General features: G+C 44.0%; 1 protein-coding gene across 1 annotated transcript in view; it reads right to left on the bottom strand.

Annotated features, from left to right (window-relative positions):
* Positions 1 to 24,056, bottom strand: part of LOC126175257 (uncharacterized) — a 189,573-nt gene that overhangs the window by 115,404 nt on the left and 50,113 nt on the right. Inside the window, exons 3-5 of the mRNA XM_049921899.1 lie at positions 22,413 to 22,533; positions 8,981 to 9,191; positions 3,317 to 3,543 (exon numbers count right to left, since the gene is read on the bottom strand). Coding sequence (XP_049777856.1) covers positions 3,317 to 3,543; positions 8,981 to 9,191; positions 22,413 to 22,533 — 559 coding nt within the window. The remainder of the gene's footprint in view (positions 1 to 3,316; positions 3,544 to 8,980; positions 9,192 to 22,412; positions 22,534 to 24,056) is intronic.

Below are 24,056 nucleotides of genomic sequence, written 5' to 3'. Positions count from 1 at the left end.
GCGCCGTCACGGATTTGCAGTTGAACTTTCCGGTGTTCTAGAAGAGAGTTGACTTTAGGTGATCGCACACATGCTAGGTTCGCAGAGTACTTATATCAGGCTGCGAAGCCTGTAGTTAGCTGGACGATAGCGTTCCAGTGAATAAGATGGATTTTTCGAGGTTTCGTAGAAACCAATAAAGTACATTTGTGCCCGAGAAAATTTGAGAATGATATTTTTGTGTGATTATTTCCCACAGAGTTTGAACTATGTTACTGTTTTGTTGTTGAGGTGATTTTTGGTGGGAGTTGTTAGGAGCCAATTTGAGACAGTGTACTAAACTGTTAGCCGGCCGGTGTGGCCGAGCGGTTCTAGGCGCTACAGTCTGCAACTGCACGACCGCTACGGTCGCAGGTTCGAATCCTGCCTCGGGCATGGATGTGTGTGATGTCCTTAGGTTAGTTAGGTTTAAGTAGTTCCAAGTTCTAGGGGACTGATGACCTCAGATGTAAAGTCCCATAGTGCTCAGAGCCATTTAAACCATTTTTTGAACTAAACTTTTAGCGCTGATTATATTCCAATACAGTGTTCGGATCTCGAAATATTCCTGACAGTAGTTGGACTGGTACAGCGCATTAATTATTGACTTCGTGGTAGTGAACTGTTTGACCCTCTCTCGCAGGAAAATACGAAGCTGGCAATTCTTACTTACTTGGGGGATTCATAAGTAACGCGACACTTTTTTCTCAAAGCAGGTTGGTCTTATTCAGGACTCGAACACACCATATTATTCCGCAATCTTTTCGCTACAAAATCCTACTTTTGAACGTAATCCCCGTTCAGTGCGACGGCGTTATTCCGCCGCACTGTGATGGCCTGTATTCCCACATGGTACCAGCGTACTGATTGACGTCGGAGCCACTGTGTTGCTGAGTCAATAACCTCCACATTACCCACGTACTGCTTCCCGCGGGGCGCATCCTTCTAGGCCCACGCAGGTGGAAATCCGAAGTTGCGTGACCCACGCTGTAAGGTGGATGAGGAAGAAGAGTCCAATGAAGTTTTGTGAACTGCTCTCGGCTGCGCAGACTTCTTTCCGCTCATGCGTTGTCACGGAGAAGTTCGTCTGCATTTCTGTGGCGACGAACCCTCTGCCCTCACGTTCCAATACTGCAGGAGCCACGGCTGCCTGCGACCGAACGGCACGCGTGAGATGGGACGAGTAGGCGCGAACTTGTTGACACGATCAGAGATGCCTCGCCCAATGGATTACCGTGCTTTTGTTCACTTACAGCTCTCTGTAGACATTCTGCAAGCGCCTATTAAAATCTGCGATCCTCGGCTTTTTCGTCAGAAGAAACTCAATAACTGTTCTCTGCTTGGAACGCATCTCCATTACAGACCGTAGGGGCTGAAGTGGGAATATTTCACGATGTTCCATAACAAATTCCGTATTTTTTCAACCGAAATTGGCCGATAAAAACAATGTGTTGCATCACTTATTGAATGCCTATTGTAAACTGTTTTTATGTGTGTAGCAGCGTAGACTAAAAAGCTGGATCAATCAACAAACGATTCCGATTAAATCTGTGGAGCACTACATCATGTTCGAGGGGCGTTTGAAAAGTCGTGCAAAGTCCGAGAGATCGCACCACTGGTGCGTATCTGTGCATCTTTAGTTAGTAGCATCTTTGGAAAAAACGCACACCAAGTTCCAGCTATTTTGGTCTATTTCTTTGTGTTTGACATTCGTGTGAATCAAGGAAGTCGAGTGATTGTCAAAACATGGACGAAGAAGAAATTCGTGTGGTGATGAAACATTACTTTATGAAAGGCAAAACGCCTCCGGAGACTAAAGAGTAGCTTGCTAAACATTGCAGTGACCCTGCACCTTCGATTACAACAGTTTATAAGTGGTTTCAAAAGTTACGGAGTGGCCATATTGGCACAAGTGATGCTGAACATTCTGGACGCCCTGTGGAGGTTACGACTCCAGAAATCATTGGTAAAACCCATGATATGGTGATGGATGGCAGAAGACGTAAGATGCTTGAGATTGATAATGGTGTGGGCATCTCGAATGAACGGGTAGATAATATTTTGCACAAACATTTGGACATGAGAAAGCTTGACCAAAATCGGAATCGTGTGAAGTGTAGCAAGGATAGTTTGCAGCTGTTCAGGAAGAATCCGCAGGACTTTAAGCGTCATTTCGTCACTGTGGATGAAACATGGATACATTACTGTAATCCTGAGACCAAACAACAATGTAAACAATGGGTTACCAAGGGCACCAAAAAATGTGAAGACCAGTCCTTCGGGCGCAAAGGTTATGGCGACTGTCTTTTGCGATTCGCAAGGGATAATACTCATCGAGTATCTGGAAAATTGTAAAACTATTACAGGTACATATTATTCATCGATATTGGACCGTTTGAAAGACGAGCTACAAGAAAAATGCCGGCGATTGGACGGCAAAAAAGTCCTTTCCCATCACGACAGTGCACCAGCACACACCTCAGCAGTTGTGGTCGCAAAAGTAATGGAAGTGGGATTGGCTCTGAGCACTATCGGACTTAACTTCTTTGGTCATCAGTCCCCTAGAACTTAGAACTACTTAAACCTAAGTAACCTAAGGACACCACACACATCCATGCCCGAGGCAGGATTCGAACCTGCGACCGTAGCGGTCGCGCGGCTCCAGACTGTAGCGCCTAGAACCGCTCGGCCACCAAGGCCGGCGGAAATGGGATTCCGACTCGTTTCGCATCCCCCTTATTCTCCAGACTTGGCTCTCTTGGACTACTGTTTGTTCCCCAATTTGAAGAAATGTCTGGCGGGACAAAGATTTTGTTCAAACGAGGAGGTGATTGCGGCAACTAATAGCTATTTTGCAGTCTTGGACAGTTCCTATCATTCGGAAGGGATCAACAAATTAGAACAGCGTTGGACGAAGTGTATAAGTCTAAAGGGAGACTATGTCGAAAAATAAAAAAGGTTTACCGCAAACACGTAAGTAGTTTTTATTTTTGCACGGACTTTTCAAACGCCTCTCGTAATTTTTCTCGTGCGCTGTACATCGCCAAGAGTGCTGGGATTCCGCCTACAGCGTGCAGTAGGACTCGGTGCTACGCTACGGAAGCTGTGCGGCAGGGACGGAAGGGACATTTCTACATCTACATCCATACTCCGCAAGCCACCTGACAGTGTGTGGCGGAGGTCCATTACAGATGCATATTATTCATCATAATTGGACCGTTTGGAAAACGAGCTGCAAGAAAAATGCCGGCGATTGGACCGCAAGAAAGGTCTTTCCCATCACGTTCGGTGTACTGACCGTGACGATGCCGCGTCCGTTGATGAGGAAGGCGTCCGGGTTCTGGCCGGCGCGCCGCTTCCGGAGCCCCGGCAGGCGGTGGTCGGCGGCGGTGCGCAGCCAGTCAGTCACGACCACCACGTGCGCCGGCAGGTCGTGGTCGTAGAGCCGCGCCGACAGCCAGGGGTCGCGCGACCGCGCCTGCCGCACCACCAGCGCGCCCACCACGCCCTCCAGCTTCTGCACGCCTGCGCAGCACACAACACCACCACCAGTGCTGCTGGAGAGCGCTGCCTCCGCAACACTGTCTCAAGCACTGTTCTAAGTTACTAGTCTTATGTGTCCCTGGACTCTTTGGTGAAGCCATACATGAATAAAACGTTCTCCGTTTTCAAGCTGCGTCAATTCGAATAAAATCCTCGAGCTTCCGATGACCATTTCCGCCATAGTCGTCAGGAGTTCAGTGACTCCCGGAGCTCCTACGGTTTCCCGCTTATATTGGCAAGATGACATTATCAGCAGCAAATCAGATAGATCCACTGTGGCACGCGGGCGTATGTCGACCGGGCAGCTAGCAGAACTGTGGCCCGTGGCAGCACCGGCATGTGTCTCTATTAACTGTCTGCGTGATGTTAAGGTGTGCATGTGACCAGCAAAACCCGTAGATGTGTCTTCAAAACAACATGTGTGGGATGAGCTTGCCAGAAGCCAGGATATCAAGGATCTGTTACAACAGTCTTGGGCCCTCTTGCCTCAGGAGACCACACAAATACTTTAAGATTCCATTCCCAACCAAAGGAGCTGCAACGTCACACTGATAAGTGGGCTAAAAGGGACAAGCTCTTTGTAAATTTGACTTGATTTTTGTAACCATTGAAATTGCAAACGATCTGAATCTGTGATATTGATTTCGTTTCCTTCTCCCCTTCCTTTGTCAGGTAGCGTGTTTTTAACAGTCACATACGTAATGATTTTTTGAAAACGAAAAAAAATTAGTTTTACGATGGTCTTAGTCCCTGACGACAATGGCAGAGGCAGTCATTTTTTCCCTTTATTATTATTTCACCCTGCAAACCCCATATGGTTGGGGGTGGGCTGTAAACGGTAAAATTTTCCGCTCTTCAGCCAAGCGAATGGGAAGATGTATAATGAGCATGAGAAACAAACATGATGGCTGCTTTTGTATTTTCAATTAAAAATGAAATATGGACAGCTAAAAATTGAAAATATATACATTTTAGAAACACATCACACAATGGTGAAATTCTTCTGATAAAGAACACCGAAGCACCGCACTTTCACTTAAAATTTGAAGGACCAGCACTGGTGAGGAGTATTCTGAGAGGAGAGAATGTATTCCACAGGCTTGAGGGGTATGGTTAAAAGACAGGGGTGTGTGAGATAGGAGAACTATGGAGATGATAGGTAGGAAGTGAGACCAATAGTGGGAACATAGATGGCGGGAAAGTCTGAGGGTGACAAATAGTGTGATCTGTGGGTAGGATAGTGATTACAAGAGGAAAGGGATAGGGATGGATGGAGAGGGTAAAGGAGAGAGGAGCTCTGATGTGGAGTGTAACAGCTGGGGAAGAAGTAAAGTTGGTAGAAGCATAAAGTATTGGGGTAGATATCACTGTCAGGGAGAGGGAGTTGGTGGAAGTTGCGTTGGGATAGGATATGGAGCGTGTGTAGGTGTGTATAGCTGTAGGGACGGACGGCTGTGTGTGTAAAGGCATGGCAGCATAACAGGGCCTGTGATTAGAGGAGAGACAATGAGATTAACGGACAGAGATGCAGAGGCGTTCAATGTGTGAGGAAGGGTGAGAATTTGATGAGACTGTGCAGGGTTCATGAGGGGAAGGTAAACGGATATGGAAAGTGAGATGGAGCACATGAAGTTTAAGGATTTGGAAACTCCGCGCCGGATTAGCTGAGCGGTCTAAGGCGCTGCAGTCATGGACTATGCGGCTGGTCTCGGCGGAGGATAGAGTACTCCCTCGGGCATGCTTGTGTGTGTTTGACCTTAGGATAATTTAGGTTAAGTAGGGTGTAAGCTTAGGGACTGATGACCTTAGCAGTTAAGTCCCATAAGATTTCACGCACATTTCAACATTTTTGAACATTGATTTGGAGAGACATATACAACTTTTGTGGGGTGGAAATCCATGGATCATTTGCAAAACAGACGATGGTTGGGATCAGTGGAGAATAGTGGAGGAGTGTAATCGCCAAGTTCGACCTGTTCATAGTTTTGGTGTATTGTGGGCTTTCTGTTGGATGGTTAGCAGGTAAAGTTTCCACATTAATTGCCAGTTAAGGTTAGTCCAAGATATTTTAGTGCGCTACTTAACTGGATAGAACGGTCGTAAATTTCAAGGCGGAAGTCATGGAAGTGGAAAGTGTGGGTGGTTCCTCCTGTAATTACTGCCTTGGTTTTGAAGGTGTTGATCTTGAAGAGCCTTTTGTTAACCGTGAGGTAAAGCGATTGAGGTAGATATGGAGCGATCATTAGATTTTGCTGGAGTGCAGCATAGAGAGCGAGGGTATCGGAATCATCAGCTCACTGAAGGAGGTGGACTGGAGACGGTGGTTTGGGCATACCAGCAGTGTAGAGGAGATAAATGAGAGTAGAAAGGACGGAGCTTTGGGGCACCCCAACAGTGGGATGGAAGGAATTGGTATTGTTAATAGTAACAAAGGATGGATGATAGGATAGGAAGGATGCAATAAGGCAGACATTGTTAAAAGGAAGAGCATATGTGTGGAGTTTGAAAAGCAGACTGGACTGTCACACATGGTCGTAGGCTCTCTAAGTCGAGGGAGACAAAATAGCGGATTTAGGGTAGCTGCTAGGATAGGAGATGGGTGATGTGCAAGAGCTGATCGTCAAACTGGAATGGAAGCTGTACTGCTTAACAAGAAGAAAGTGGTGTTACTTCTTTTGTGTTAGCAGAAGAGCCAACACCGTGTTACGAGGGAAGGCCGAAATGCACGCGTTTTAACTAACGCAGGCTGGCGTGAGGAGGGAAGAACTATACTGACGTGAGGTCTGGAACATGACAAGGAATGAGAATTCAGAAAGCGGACGTCATTAGTTTGATACTTCACTTTAATCCATTAATGATGAACGTCGCCCTTGACGGTACATGATTCGCACTATCATCTGTTCAGAATACATAGTAATTATAGTAACTGAATGTGGCGCCTTGCTAGGTCGTAGCAAATGACGTAGCTGAAGGCTATGCTAAACTGTCGTCTCTGCAAATGAGAGCGTATGTAGACAGTGAACCATCGCTAGCAAAGTCGGCTGTACAACTGGGGCGAGTGCTAGGGAGTCTCTCTAGACTAGACCTGCCGTGTGGCGGCGCTCGGTCTGCAATCACTGATAGTGGCGACACGCGGGTCCGACGTATACTAACGGACCGCGGCCGATTTAAAGGCTACCACCTAGCAAGTGTGGTGTTTGGCGGTGACGCCACAAGTTCAAGAGCTGATGGATGCACTGTGGGAGGATGAAGACCTTGCCAAACAATGAGGTGAGGCAGATTGGAGGGAAGCGCGTAAAAAGGAGGTGTCAGTATGGGGTTTGTGCAGATGGGGACTAGGAGGAGGTATCAGGAGGGGTTTTGTGCGGTTTGAGGAAAAGTAGGATTTTGGAGATTGAGCCAGTCATTGAAACCTTGCGATTTTATCCGAATGTGACGTGGTAAGTTGAAATAGAAGTTAATGCAAAATTTTGTCATATGATGACATGATGGAGATCGTGGCTGTTGTTGAAGACAAATGTTGATGGTGTTGGGACAGCAACCAGCCAGAAATTTACCTATACAGCACAATATGTATATTTAAAAAAATACTTCATAATTAATGTAACAATATCAACTCAAAAAATCAATGTCTCTGTACTAGTGTAAAAGACATTACTGTTGCGTAAATGAATATATGATCCATTCCAAACATAGGACATCATCGTCAAATGTTACGATATATCATAGCATCTTTGATACTCATATGTTTGTAAGTTCTTTGTATGTATCAAAACATAAGGTGCGTGATAGAAATCGTTTCAGTAACAAATCTAAAGTGTTCAGTGAGAAAAATTTATGTGTGGAACAATAAGAATACAGTGGGAATGTATTCACATCTGTTGGACGAATGCTATGAAAACAAACACTCCAAACCGACATTTCACGTAAGTCACATGCAACGAAAATCTGTTACGCAACCATCTAGATTAGATTAGATTAATACTTGTTCCATAGATCATGAATACGACACTTCGTTATGATGTGGAACGTGTCAGGTTAATAAAGGATGTCTGTAACAAGATATTACATCACAAAAAATATTGCAAGACACTAATGTTTAAGTTTTTTCCCCTTAATTTATATTTAAAATTCAGCCAATGAGTAGAAGGAGTTGTGACCTAGAAATTCTTTTAATTTGTTTTTAAATGTTAGTTGGCTATCTGTCAGGCTTTTGATGCTGTTTGGTAGGTGACCAAAGACTTTTGTGGCAGCATAATTTACCCCTTTGTGTGCCAAAGTCAGAATTTAACCCTACATAGTGAAGATCATCCTTTCTCCTGGTGTTATGGATTTGCACGCTGCTATTACTTTTGAATTGGGTTGGATTATTAACAACAAATTTCATAAGTGAATATATATACTGTGAGGTTACTATGAGGATCCCTAGATCCCTAAATAGATGTCTGCAGGATGACCGTGGGTGGGCTCCAGCAATTATTCTGATTACACGTTTTTGAGCAATGAATACTTTTCTACTCAACGATGAATTACCCCAGAATATGATGCCATACGAAAGCAGTGAATGAAAGTAGGCATAGTAAGGTAATTTACTGAGATTCTTATCACCAAAATTTGCAGTAACCCTAATAGCATACGTAGCTGAACTCAGACGTTTCAGCAGACCATCAATGTGTTGCTTCCAGTTGAACCTCTCATCAATGAACACACCTAAAAATTTTGAAAGTTCTACCTTAGCTACAGACTTCTGTTCAAAGTCTATATTTATTACTGGAGTTGTGCCATTTACTGTACAGAACTGTATATACTGTGTTTTATCAAAATTTAAAGAGAGTCCGTTTGCTGAGAACCACTTAATAGTTTTGTGAAAAACATCATTTACAATTACATCACTTAGTTTTTGGATGTTATTACTATACCTGTATCATCAGCAAAAAGAACTAACTTTGCATCTTCATCAATGTGGAATGGTAAGTCATTAATGTATATCAAGAACTGTAAAGGACCTAAGACCGAACCCTGTGGGACGCCGTACTTGATAGCCCCCCCAGTTTGAGGAATCAGCTGTTGTTTTAACATTACATTAACCACTTATTTCAACTAATCTGTGTGTGGCATCTTTATAATTATGTATTATTTATATTTTAGGACAATTAATCTGTAAAAGAACACACCACATGTGATAAGGAAAGTGTGTAAACCGTCTGAGGATGAATCACAACGATTCGAAACCGGTAACGGTACCCTTTGAATAAAGGAACTGAAAGTAAATTTGTGGCTGGTTGCTGTCCCAACACCATCAACATTTGAAATAGAACTTTTTATCCCTCGGTGACAAGTGTTTGCGCGACCACACCGCACAGTGTGCTGAGTGTGTGCAGGAAGGCAAGCAGGCGGGCGGGCAGGCAGCGGTACGCACCGTCGTGCGAGTGCCAGAAGTGCGTGCCCGGGGTGTCGGCGACGAAGTCGTAGCGGAAGGAGGTGGCGGCCGGGATGGCGCACTGCGTCACGCCTGGGGCGCCGTCCATGTGTGGGGAGAACCGCTGAAGCGCGCCGTGCCAGTGGATGGCGGTGCTGTGGCCCGCCAGCCGGTTCTCCACGTCCACCACGACGCGGTCGCCCTCGCACACCTGGCCACGCACACATTAGATTAGATTAATACTAGTTCCGTGGATCGTGAATACGACATTTCGTAATGATGCGCAACGAGTCAAATTTTCCAATACATGACATAATTAAGGTAATTTAACAACCTAATTAAGTCAATATAACAACTTCTTTTTTTAACCTTTTTGTTTGGTTTTTTCTTTTTTTTCTTAATTTATATCTAAAAATTCCTCTATGGAGTAGAAGGAGTTGTCATTCAGAAATTCTTTTTAATTTCTCCTCAAAATACTTGGTTATTGTCACACTTTTGATACTAAGTGTCGGAAGTTCCATGCGGCTTTTCGCGGATGATGCTCTAGTATACAGAGAAGTTGCAGCATTAGAAAATTGCAGCGAAATCCAGGAAGATCTGCAGCGGATAGGCACTTGGTGCAGGGAGTGGCAACTGACCCTTAACATAGACAAATGTAATGTATTGCGAATACATAGAAAGAACGATCCTTTATTGTATGATTATATGATAGCGGAACAAACACTGGTAGCAGTTACTTCCGTAAAATATCTGGGAGTACGCGTGCGGAACGGTTTGAAGTGGAATGATCATATAAAATTAATTGTTGGTAAGGCGGGTGCCAGGTTGAGATTCATTGAGAGAGTCCTTAGGAAATGTAGTCCATCAACAAAGGAGGTGGCTTACAAAACACTCGTTCGACCTATACTTGAGTATTGCTCATCAGTGTGGGATCCGTACCAGATCGGGTTGACAGAGGAGATAGAGAAGATCCAAAGAAGAGCGGCGCGTTTCGTCACAGGGTTATTTGGTAACCGTGATAGCGTTACGGAGATGTTTAGCAAACTGAAGTGGCAGACTCTGCAAGAGAGGCGCTCTGCATCGCGGTGTAGCTTGCTCGCCAGGTTTCGAGAGGGTCCGTCTCTGGATGAGGTATCGAATATATTGCTTCCTCCTACTTATACCTCCCGAGGAGATCACGAATGTAAATTTAGAGAGATTAGAGCGCGTACGAAGGCTTTCAGACAGTCGTTCTTCCCGCGAACCATACGCGACTGGAACAGAAAAGGGAGGTAATGACCGTGGCACGTAAAGTGCCCTCCGCCACACACCGTTGGGTGGCTTGCGGAGTGTAAATGTAGATGTAGATGTAGACTATTTGGTAAGTGACCAAAGACTTTAGTGGCAGTATAATTCACCCCTTTCTGTGCCAAAGTTAGATTTAATCTTGAATAGTCAAGATCATCCTTTCTCCTAGTACTGTAGTTATGCACACTGCTATTACTTCTGAATTGGGTTTGGTTGTTAATAACAAATTTCATAAGAGAGTATGTACGGGGTGTTATAAAAAGGTACGGCCAAACTTTCAGGAAACATTCCTCACACACAAAGAAAGAAAATATGTTATGTGGACATGTGTCCGGAAACGCTTACTTTCCATGTTAGAGCTCATTTTATTACTTCTCTTCAAATCACATTAATTATGGAATGGAAACACACAGCAACAGAACGTACCAGCGTGACTTCAAACACTTTGTTACAAGAAATGTTCAAAATGTCCTCCGTTAGCGAGGATACGTGCATCCACCCTCCGTCGCACGGAATCCCTGATGCGCTGATGCAGCCCTGGAGAATGGCGTATTGTATCACAGCCGTCCGCAATACGAGCACGAAGAGTCTCTACATTTGGTACCGGGGTTGCGTAGTCAAGAACTTTCAAATGCCCCCATAAATGAAAGTCAAGAGGGTTGAGGTCAGGAGAGCGTGGAGGCCATGGAATTGGTCATCCTCTACCAATCCATCGGTCACCGGTCACCGAATCTGTTGTTGAGAAGCGTACGAACACTTCGACTGAAATGTGCAGGAGCTCCATCGTGCATGAACCACATGTTGTGTCGTACTTGTAAAGGCACATGTTCTAGCAGCACAGGTAGAATATCCCGTATGAAATCATGATAACGTACTCCATTGAGCGTAGGTGGAAGAACATACTGACGAAATTAAAATGAGCTCTACCATGGAAATTAAGCGTTTCGGGACACATGTCCACATAACATCTTTTCTGTATTTGCGTGTGAGGAATGTTTCCTGAAAGTTTGGCCGTACTCTTTTGTAACACCCTGTATATACTGAGAAGCTACTGTGAATATCCCTTGATCCTTAAATAAATGTCTGCAGGATGATCTTGGGTGGACTCCAGCTATTATTCTGATTACACGCTTTTGTGCAATAAATACTTTATTCCTCAGTGATGAATTACCCCAAAATATGATGCCATATCCAAGCAATGAGTGAAAACAGGCGTATTAAACTAATTTACTAAGATGTTTATCACCAAAATTTGCAATGACCCTTATTGCAAAGGAGCTGAACTCAAACGTTTCAGCAGATCATCCTGTGTTTCTTCCAATTTAATCTCTCATCAATGGACACACCTAACAATTTTGAATATTCTACCTTTGCTATACGCTTCTGATTAAGGTCTATATTTATTAATGGCGTCACACCATTTACTGTACGGAACTGTACTTATCAAAACGGCCACGGAACTGCCGCTCTGTATGTGGCGTTCAGCGTACCGAACTTCAAAATATAAATGCAGTAGCAGCAGAGAACGCAGGTGGCGGCAGATGTGAACAGCACATAAGCATTAGATCAACAAGTCAGTGTTCTTAACTGCCAAACACAAACACAGGAGAGCAGAACTATAGGTAGAAGCCGACTTGGGGGAACATCAGTCCGCATTCAGGAGACACGAAGGTACACCAGTAGGTAGACTATGGGCATACTTGTACACTTTGTTTATGTTGTAAGTTCTAGCCTACTTTATTTACATCAGACGATCCAGGTCACTGACATCTCCATGAGCTACACCTGCGGCGGCGCGGTTCTTTCCGTCTCGTTACGACGAACCTCCACCTACCTGTGAACATTGTCTCAGCAGATCGTCAGTAGGGAAGCCGAGCGAAACCTACTGTACTTCGACGTAAACCAGGCTGCAACTAAAGTCACTAATCTACGTTTCGGGAGAAAGTTTTCACACGAAATGAAAGGTTGGAAATTTTGCCCTCAGTTAATATATTCTGAAACTTAGGTCAACAAGTATCACTGCCAAGCCCGTGCTAGTCTTAACACAATCACTCACAATACGTTTCACTCACGTTAGCAAGTTTATGGTGTTGCATTTCCCGAAAACGTAATAGCTAGAAAAATACTGATTGTTTTTGATTGAGAATCCTCGCCAAATATTAAGTCTGTCGGTACCAAATGCAGTCACAGTTTTTAGCCTCCGACCTGCTCAATACGCCACGCGGAGTATATGTCTGATGTCGTCACAGAATTCACTTAAAAATTCGGAAATTTCTACACACCCATCGAAATCATTATGCCGTTACTTTACAACACTTTTGATGTATGAAACACTCCTAGATCCGGCAACTTATCGTTTCCATCGGAACAACTACTGCACACGTCCTATCAGTTTCATGGCTAGGCTCCGACTCCTCTCTAGAACACTCTAAGTCTTCTCTACCAGCAGAGAGAGGCGCGTGAAGAATATCGCTTTACCATTGGTCAGTTTACTCAACAGCCAGCAGCAAAACAACATTCTCCCGCGTCAGTCCGCGCTTTTTATCAATAACCAATCACAAAATAGTAAACCTCACGACTGCATTTTTTACCGACGTAATTATCTAATATGTTGAAGTTTTGTTTATACATAAAGTTATTTACTATTGTTATTTATACCTGAATTAACTTTCCCTTTACCATAAACTTACTTTACAAATCTATTCTACAAAAATCCCCTTTGTCCACATCCATACTTCTTCGAAATGTTCCCACACTAAATCCCACTACATAACTCGTTAAACAATTATCTTCATATTAACCTTAAATCACACTCACGCATCATTCATACTGATAAAACACATTTATAACATTTTACATACACAAAAAGACATAATAACACATTATGAAAATACTGTAACAGTTTATAAAAAACATTCTATTACTTTAGTGCACTCTACTGGGCACAATGGAAACTAAATCAGTCCCCTATCCGATACTGTCCTCTATCTGTTGATACATAAACTACGTGCGCGTCCAGTCTCTCGTCACCATCTGTCACTCTCCAGCTCTGAGACACATCTCCCACTTCACCGCCTCCAAGGCAGGATCGTTATATGGCGGTACGCCTCACACTCACTTATCTAGGACATCATGAAGTCCTTCTCCTCCTCCACCCTCCCTTCCCCTCCACTCCTCCAACTCCCCTCTCCCATCCCCTCCTCCCCCTCTCTCCTCTCCCATGCTCCCCTCCCATTCCTCGCTCCAGCAATAAAATAAAACAACCAATGAAAAATCGAAGATGGTAGAACTAGTGCAACTGTGCTAGCGTCACGATAAATAAACCATGCGCCCTTGTTCCATCCCCTCTCCACCATTCCAGCCAATTACAGGGAGTGTCATAATGATGCATAAAGATGACATGTTCATGAAAAATGGCAAAGATATTTACCACGAACACGCACACACAAACGACACAACCCACATAGTGTAACACCCCTTTCTCCTCTACTTCACTGAGAGCCTAGTACTTTGACCATCATTAAAACGAAAGACGATGGAACCCCATATGGGCGGTGCTCAAAAGTATCTGGACGATCTCTATTATTTATCAAAAAATACATCACACACCTCTCTCTGCCGTCCTTCAATCAAAGCCTAGTGTTTTACCCACCATTAAAATGGAAGAGCCAAATTCTGTGGTGTGGTGCAATATCTGTAGAGTGCTCAAAATTGTTCATATGATCTGAATTATTTATCAAAAACTACGTCAGACACATAAAAGAAATTATTCAGATAGAGAAGGGAGACGAAAATTTAATAGTCATGGGTGACTGGTATTCCATAGCAGGAAAAGGAAGAGAAGGAAACGTAGTAGGTGTATATGGATTGGCGCTAAGAAATGAAGCCGCCTGGTAGAATTTTGCACAGATCATAACTTAATCACGGCTAACACTTGGTTCAAGAATCATAAAAGAAGATTGTATACATGGAAGAAGCCTGGAGATACTGACAGGTTTCAGATAGATTATATAATGATAAGACAGAGATTTAGGAACCAGATTATAAATTGTAATATATTTCCAGGGGCAGATGTGGACTCTGACCACAATCTATTGGTTATGAACTGTAGATTAAAACTGAAGAAACTGCAAAAAGGTGGGAATTTAAGGAGATGGGACCTGGATAAACTGACTAGACCAGAGGTTGAACAGAGTTTCAGAGACAGCATAAGGGAAAAAATTGACAAGAATGGGGGAAAGAAATACAGTAGAAGAAGAATGGGTAGCTTTGAGGGATGAAGTAGTGAAGGCAGCAGAGGATCGAGCAGGTAAATAAACAAGGGCTAGTAGAAATCCCTGGGTGACAGAAGATATATTGAATTTAATTCATGAAAGAAGAAAACATTAAAATGCAGTAAATGAAGCAGGCAAAATGGAATACATACGTGTCAAAAAAAGAGATCGATAGGAAGTGCAGAATGGCTAAACAGGCATGGATGAGGACAAATGTAAGGATGTAGAGGCTTATCTCACTAGGGATAAGATACATACTGCGTACAGGAAAATTAAAGAGACCTTTGGAGAAAAGAGAACCACTTGCATGAATATCAAGAGCTTAGATGAAAACCCAGTTCTAAGCAAAGAAGGAAAAGCAGAAAGGTGGAAGGAATATATGGAGGGTCTATACAAGGGCGATGTACTTCAGGGCAATATTATGGAAATGGAAGAGGATGTAGATGAAGATGAAATGGGAGATACGATACTGCGTGAAGAGTTTGACAGAGCACTGAAAGACCTGAGTCGAAACAAAGCCCCGGGAGTAGACAATGTTCCATTACAACTACTGACAGCCCTGGGAGAGCCAGTCCTGACAAAACTCTACCATCTGGTGAGCAAGATGTATGAGACAGCCCAAATACCCTCAGACTTCAAGAAGAACATAATAATTCCAATCCCAAAGAAAGCAGGTGTTGACAGATGTGAAAATTACCGAACTATCAGTTTAATAAGTCACAGCTGCAAAATACTAACGCGAATTCTTTACAGACGAATGGAAAAACTGGTAGAAGCCGACCTCGGCGAAGATCAGTTTGGATTCCGTAGAAACCCACGTGAGGCAATACTGACCTTACGACTTATCTTAGAAAATAGATTAAGGAAAGGCAAACCTACATTTCTAGCATTTGTAGACTTAGAGAAAGCTTTTGACAATGTTGACTGGAATACTCTCTTTCAAATTCTAAAGGTGGCAGGGGTAAAATACAGGGAGCGAAAGGCTATTTACAATTTGTACAGAAACCAGATGGCAGTTATAAGAGTCGTGGGGCATGCAAGGGAAGCAGCGGTTGGGAAGGGAGTGAGACAGGGTTGTAGCCTATCCCCGGTGTTATTCAATCTGTATATTGAGCAAGCAGTAAAGGAAACAAAAGAAAAATTCGGAGTAGGAATTAAAATCCATGGAGAAGAAATAAAAACTTTGAGCTTCACCGATGACATTGTAATTCTCTCAGAGACAGCAAAAGAGATGGAAGAGCAGTTGAACGGAATGGACAGTGCCTTGAAAGAAGGATATAACATGAACATCAACAAAAGCAAAACAAAGGTAATGGAATGTAGTCGAATTAAATCGGGTGACGCTGTGGGAATTAGATTAGGAAATGAGACACCTAAAGCTGTAGATAAGTTTTCATATTTGGGGAGCAAAATAACTTATGATGGCCGAAGTAGAGAGGATATAAACTGTAGACTGGCAATGGCAAGGAAAGCGTTTCTGAAGAAGAGGAATTTGTTAACAACGAGTATAGATTTTAGTGTCAGGAAATCATTTCTGAAAGTATTTGTATGGAGTGTAGCCATGTATGGAAGTGAAACATGGACGGTAAATAGTTTGGACAAGAAGAGAATAGAAGCTTTCGAAATGTGGTGCTACAGAAGAATGCTGAAGATTAGATGGGTAGATCACATAACCAATGAAGAGGTATTGAATAGGATTGGGGAGAAGAGAAGTTTGTGGCACAACTTGACTAGAAGAAGGGATCGGTTGGTAGGACATGTTCTGAGGCATCAGGGGATCACCAATTTGGTATTGGAGGAGAGCGTGGAGGGTAAAAATCGTAGAGGGAGACCAAGAGATGAATACACTAAGCAGATTCAGAAGGATGTAGGTTGCAGTTGGTACTGGGAGATGAAGAAGCTTGCACAGGATAGAGTAGCATCGAGAGCTGCATCAAACCAGTCTCAGGACTGAAGACCACAACAACAACAACATATACATCAAATTAGTACCCAAAACATGATTGTCAATTCAAAAGTAACTACTCGCCCAGTGCCGTTTTCATAATTAAATAGTTCTAAATAACATAATAAAATAACAGTTGACGTTTGGAGGAATCGATTCGTGAAACTAACCTGACCAGAATCGTAACTGCAAAAATTATGTGATAGCTAAAATTTTACGATGAGCAGGTAAGCAGACAAACAAACAGATACTCTTGTTTTATTGTAAGAATGTAATTAATTAGGCCTGCCCTTCATTTACGCCACAATAAACCTTCAAATTACATATTTCTACATCTAAATTGTCTGGATTACTTCTTAAGATACATGCAGCTTGCTTAGTGGAATTGCTTAAATAATAACATCTGTAACTTGTAACCCCGATTCAAAAAGCATAACCTATAACCCATGGCCCTGTGGCCCATGATGATTAGTAGATGCGGCAGTGAAGGACATTGGTGAACGACGATGACAAGTGGTCAATGACGATCACTAGATTCGACAGCGACAGTCGGTGGTCAGCGATGATGATCGTTGGTCAACGATGGTGGTCAGTGGGCAATAATGAGGATCAGCAGCCACAGATGGTCATTGATTAATGATGACGATCAGCAGTCAGTGGTGGAAACTGGTGGCAGGGAAGAGGGGAAGCGGAAGGGGAGATGAAAAGAAATCGAGGTTCAAAGTTATACGAGCCTGTCGAACACCATATGACAAGAGCAGCCATTAAGCAGTGTTGTTGACACTATCGACCAAAAATTAGCTGTAGCGAACTCACAATGCCTCCACAATGGTTCAGGACAGAGAGAGAAATATAGTCTCATGAAAACTGTATTACTATCCACCCCCCATTATTGCATCAGTTGAAAGCTCAAGTATTCCTATCTATGTTGAAAGACAAATGGTTTACGTCGAAGCCTACTTCCGAACTGGCATTGAACTGGCATTCATTTTAACTATTAATGTGCTAGGGTTTCCGCTATCGTTACTAAATGTCATTTGTGCTTGTCCGAATGTGGCACTGATAAAATGTGCTTGATGCTTTCGTGACGGATTTCACCACGACTGCTGTCGGCCTACCAATGACGTCTAAAAATTATGCGTAATGACCTCAAGGGTATGAATATACGGATAGGTAAATCAGTCCTTCACGTTTGCTTATTGTCCTTCAATTACACACTCCTGGAAATGGAAAAAAGAACACATTGACACCGGTGTGTCAGACCCACCATACTTGCTCCGGACACTGCGAGAGGGCTGTACAAGCAATGATCACAGGCACGGCACAGCGGACACACCAGGAACCGCGGTGTTGGCCGTCGAATGGCGCTAGCTGCGCAGCATTTGTGAACCGCCGCCGTCAGTGTCAGCCAGTTTGCCGTGGCATACGGAGCTCCATCGCAGTCTTTAACACTGGTAGCATGCCGCGACAGCGTGGACGTGAACCGTATGTGTAGTTGACGGACTTTGAGCGAGGGCGTATAGTGGACATGCGGGAGGCCGGGTGGACGTACCGCCTAATTGCTCAACACGTGGGGCGTGAGGTCTCCACAGTACATCGATGTTGTCGCCAGTGGTCGGCGGAAGGTGCACGTGCCCGTCAACCTGGGACCGGACCGCAGCGACGCACGGATGCACGCCAAGACCGTAGGATCCTACGCAGTGCCGTAGGGGACCGCACCGCCACTTCCCAGCAAATTAGGGACACTGTTGCTCCTGGGGTATCGGCGAGGACCATTCGCAACTGCCTCCATGAAGCTGGGCTACGGTCCCGCACACCGTTAGGCCGTCTTCCGCTCACGCCCCAACATCGTGCAGCCCGCCTCCAGTGGTGTCGCGACAGGCGTGAATGGAGGGACGAATGGAGACGTGTCGTCTTCAGCGATGAGAGTCGATTCTGCCTTGGTGCCAATGATGGTCGTATGCGTGTTTGGCGCCGTGCAGGTGAGCGCCACAATCAGGACTGCATACGACCGAGGCACACAGGGCCAACACCCGGCATCATGGTGTGGGGAGCGATCTCCTACACTGGCCGTACACCACTGGTGATCGTCGAGGGGACACTGAATAGTGCACGGTACATCCAAACCGTCATCGAACCCATCGTTCTACCATTCCTAGACCGGCAAGGGAACTTGCTGTTCCAACAGGACAATGCACGTCCGCATGTATCCCGTGCCACCCAACGTGCTCTAGAAGGTGTAAGTCAACTACCCTGGCCAGCAAGATCTCCGGATCTGTCCCCCATTGAGCATGTTTGGGACTGGATGAAGCGTCGTCTCACGCGGTCTGCACGTCCAGCACGAACGCTGGTCCAACTGAGGCGCCAGGTGGAAATGGCATGGCAAGCCGTTCCACAGGACTACATCCGGCATCTCTACGATCGTCTCCATGGGAGAATAGCAGCCTGCATTGTTGCGAAAGGTGGATATACACTGTATTAGTGCCGACATTGTGCATGCTCTGTTGCCTGTGTCTATGTGCCTGTGGTTCTGTCAGTGTGATCATGTGATGTATCTGACCCCAGGAATGTGTCAATAAAGTTTCCCCTTCCTGAGACAATGAATTCACGGTGTTCTTATTTCAATTTCCAGGAGTGTACCTCTCCGCGAATGTCTCACCTTAATTATCAGTGTTTCCGTAAACATATGATTCCTTTTGGCGTTACAAATGTTTATTGGAAGATGAGAAAATAAAATAACGAGGCTCGAACGCAGTACTGACAGAACCAGTTGCGCTAAATTCACTGTTCGACGGTTAGGACTCTGGTGCGGTATTCACGAGACTGATCATAATTTGACTGCTGATTTCTCAGAAACTCTTCAGAAGCACATCGTACTAAAGAAGTACGTGTAATAGCTAAGTGTACACTACAATCGTGCCAAATACGAGTAAATTCCATGACCCCCTGATTATAATAATCCTCTCATGTAGCTCATGAGCCCGGAGCCAGTCTTGCGTGCCCCTAACCTACCGAAGCAATCCCACCGAGGAGAGGAGACCTACACTTTAACGCAACATCTTCACGTCATTGAGAGGTGAAGGCTACTTTTAAAGGCAGACTGGAATATTCCGTGTTCCGACTGATATAGGAGTCCGTGATCTTCCAGTTTCCAGACACGTCCTTTACCCCTTAAGTCTAGACCACCAGGACCGACACCTGTTGGTGTATGCTTCCTTTGTTGGTGTACAATGACAAAAGACCCAACATACGAGGGTGAGTCAAATGAAAACCTTAAATTTGTAATAACAAATCGAAATTTCGCGCCGTTATCCTGTAAGTTGGTAGAGCGTGCTACAAACAGCGTGCAGAATGGCCTGTAGGTGGCAGCATAGTGCAGATGCACATCCACCGTCGCAGTATCAGTATAAAGATGGCCGCCCCACTTGCGACTTGCACCAGGGAAGAACAGTGTTCTGTTATTCGGTTTTTGCGTAATGAAGGTGTGAAACCTATTGAAATTCATCGACGAATGAAGGTTCAGTGCGGTGATGCATGTTTGTCACAGTAGCAAGTCTACGAATGTAGTAGGAAGTTCGCAAATGGTGTGACTTCAGTGGAAGATGCTCCTCGTCCAGGTCAGGCACAACGAGTTGTGACTCCGCAGAACATTGCAGCAGTTGATGCCATAGTGAAGGAAAACCGCCGAGTGACACTGAATGACATTGCAGCATGTTTACAGATTAGTCATGGGTCAGCACACCACATTGCGCATGATGTGCTCCAGTTTCACAAAGTGTCTGCAAGATGGGTGCCACGGCAGCTGACTACTGAAATGAGAGAACGACGTGTTGATGCTTGTGAAGAACTTCTTCGGCGCTTTGAACGAGAAGGTGATGGCTTCCTTACAAGAATCGTTACTGGGTTCACTTACACCAACCGGAAACGAAGAGAGCGAGCAAGGAATGGCGGCGTTCTTCATCACCAAAACCAAAGAAGTTTAGAACAGAACCACCAGCAGGGAAGGTTATTCTGACTCTCTTTTGGGACGAAAAAGGCGTCATTTTGGAGCATTACGTGCCTAGAGGGACCACTGTCACCAGTGCATCATACACAGATCTCCTAAACAAATCATGAGCGGCCTGCAATCAAATCAAAGCGACGTGGAATGCTGTCAGCAGGTGTCCTTTTGCAACATGACAATGCAAGGCCCCACACTGCCAGTACAACAGTTGCAACAATCACAGGCCTGCATTTTGAGTGTCTTCCTCATCCACCATACTCACCAGACCTTGCCCCAACTGATTTCGATATGTCTGGACCACTCAAAGACGCAATGGGAGGAAAGAAGTTCCGTTCTGATGAAGAGGTACGCCACGCGGTGCATGAGTGATAGCGCGGACTAGCAAAAGAATTTTTTTGTAAAGGAATTTATGCACTTTGTAAGCGCTGGAAGACTTCCATTGAGCGTGGGGGAGATTATGTTGAGAAGTGGTACAGTTTTGTACCACTTCTGCACAATAAATAATGTTGTTGTTGTTGTCTTCAGTACTGAGACTGGTTTGATGCAGCTCTCCACGCTACTCTATCCTGTGCAAGCTCCTTCATCTCCCAGTACGTACTGCAGCCTACATGCTTCTGAATCTGCTTAGTGTATTCATCTCTTGGTCTCCCTCTACGATTTTTACCCTCCACGCTGCCCTCCAATACTAAATTGGTGGTCCCTTGATGCCTCGGAACATGTCCTACCAACCGATCCCTTCTTCTAGTCAAGTTGTGCCAAAAACTTCTCTTCACCCCAATCCTATTCAGTACCTCCTCATTAGTTATGTGATCTACCCATGTAATCTTCAGCATTCTTCTGTAGCACCGCATTTCGAAAGCTTCTATACTCTTCTTGTCCAAACTATTTACCGTCCATGTTTCACTTCCATACATGGCTACACTCCATACAAATACTTTCAGAAACGACTTCGTGACACTTAAATCTTTACTCGATGTTAACAAATTTCTCTTCTTCAGAAACGCTTTCCTTGCCATTGCCAGTCTGCATTTTATATCTTCTCTACTTCGACCATCATCAGTTATTTTGCTCCCCAAATAGCAAAACTCCTTTACCACTTTAAGTGTCTCATTTTATAATCTAATTCCCTCAGCATCACCCGACTTTATTCGAATACATTCCATAATCCTCGTTTTACTTTTGTTGATGTTCATCTTATATCCTCCTTTCAAGACACTGTCCATTCCGTTCAACTGCTCTTCCAAGTCCTTTGCTGTCTCTGACAGAATTACAATGTCATCGGCGAACCTCAAAGTTTTTATTTCTTCTCCATGGATTTTAATACCTACTATGAATTTTTCTTTTGTTTCCTTCACTGCTTGCTCAATATACAGATTGAATAACATCGGTGAGAGGCTACAACCCTGTCTCACTCCCTTCGCAACCACTGCTACCCTTTCGTGTCCCTCGACTCTTATAACTGCTATCTGGTTTCTGTACAAATTGTAAATAGCCTTTCGCTCCCTGTATTTTACCCCTGCCACCTTCAGAATTTGAAAGAGAGTATTCCAGTCAACATTGTCAAAAGCTTTCTCTAAGTCTACAAATGCTAATGACGTAGGTTTGCCTTTTCTTAATCTAGCTTCTAAAATAAGTCATAGGGTCAGTATTGCCTCACGTGTTCCCATATTTCTACGGAATCCAAACTGATCTTCCCCAAGGTCGGCTTCTACCAGTTTTTCCATTCGTCTGTAAAGAATTCGCGTTAGCATTTTGCAGCCATGACTTATTAAACTGATAGTTCGGTAATTTTCACAATTGTCAACTCCTGCTTTCTTTGGGATTGGAAGGTTTTCATTTGACTCACCCTCGTATATCCAAATTAAACGCCCCGAAAAGAGTTTACGGTGTTTTAGGAGAGAACAGGAAGACCCCCAGGCTCACCTGTATGGAAGGTCCGGGCAGGCGTCGGTTGACGGCGATGAAGCCCCGCTCGACGCCATCTGCAGCGACGCACTGCGGTGCGAAGCAAGCCGTCTGGTTGCTGGGGCAGCCGCCGCACGCACTGTGGATACGCACGGGGGTCAGCGACCCACAAGGACACGCTATCAAGGCGCACATCGCTTGCTCAAGTGGTTAATACAGTCCCACGTATTGTGGAAATTAAAGCCACCTGTTACCAGCTCTGTTGAGTCAGAGTAAAAGTTAGCCTGTTCCTTGAGGCTGATGTTAGTGTTCGGTTGTTTATACGTGGTGTCTCAAACCTTTTGGATGAAACAGTGATTCCACAGCCGATTATATTGAGATAGAGAACAAATGTTCGGAAGGGCATATTGTAAGAGGTCCATGATTAAGGAATTTGTTGCTAGCGCACTCGAGCAGATGTAATTTCGATGGATTGCTCCATAGAGTAAATATCTCAGGAGTGAGCATTCACATGCGCAGAACAGATTTTGTGTTGTCAACATACATTGCCGGCCTGGTCACGTGATCTCGGGAGGTCGTGTGTTTGTCCGTATAGCGCCCTGTATATTTAGAATGTCACTACATCCCTAGTACAGACGGATTCTTTTCGTACATGTCGTGGATTATTTATATATGTTGCGCAGACATTTTAACAGTATCCATTTGATATCGGGAATAAACCAGCTACGTAACTTTTAAGGGTAAGTGATATTACATTCAGCTTCTTTGCGACAGGTGTCATAGTTCAGATGCACTCGATTTTTGGTAGTTTTTGGTATGATACCGCACTTTATAGTATTACAGAGCCTGAAGCACATTTTTGCAGTGATAGTCCTGCAAAACGACTTGACAGTACGTTAGTACTTTCGCACGAATTTACCACACATTAGCGATTATATCCCTGCTAATCCGTCCTTTTTTCTTCTATTTCTGCGTATTTATTTTCTCGTTTTCGCGACCTAAAGCACAATTTTTCTTACTGGTGGCACTTTGAGGTATTTATTTAACGCATTTTAAGTACTTGCTCCCAGTTTATTAAATAAGTAGTAGACTGAGTAATCTATATACATAATTTACAAGTTACTGTTAAATGCATGGAGGATAGTATTTACTGAAACAACTAGCCTTTCCCTTTCCTGTTCCAGTAGCAAATTTACGAGAGGAAGCGATTGTTTGTAAGCTTTTGTATGAGCCGTAATATCTATTATATAGTCATAAAATCGTAGAAAAATAGGTCTACAGAATCAAGTCTTAATTATAATGCGTCTCGAAATTTTTAAACGTATACAGTGTCTCTTACTAAAATGAAAACTAAAATTAGAGCTATATGGAATGTACCCATGAAAAGTTACTATCCCTCCTTTCACATATTTTTCTTTGCATCCGTAGCAACAACAGTAATTCACCATCGCTATTACACTATCAACAAACGGTGAAACACAACAAAAACTCTTGGTATTATAAACTTCAAACGCTGCAGAAAGCACACGCGCACAGCGAAGTCCCGAAATCACGTGACAATCCTGGTTTAATGTTGACAACATGCGCAGAACGCAATGCTCACTCCAGAGATATTTACTCTATGGATTGCTCACGCGCTGCCAACGATATGTAAGCTATAAG

This window comes from Schistocerca cancellata, chromosome 3, assembly GCF_023864275.1.
Source record: "Schistocerca cancellata isolate TAMUIC-IGC-003103 chromosome 3, iqSchCanc2.1, whole genome shotgun sequence".
Taxonomy (NCBI): Eukaryota; Metazoa; Arthropoda; class Insecta; order Orthoptera; family Acrididae; genus Schistocerca; species Schistocerca cancellata.
Note: the sequence above shows the minus strand (reverse complement) of the source record. Positions and strands in the feature narration are given on the sequence as shown.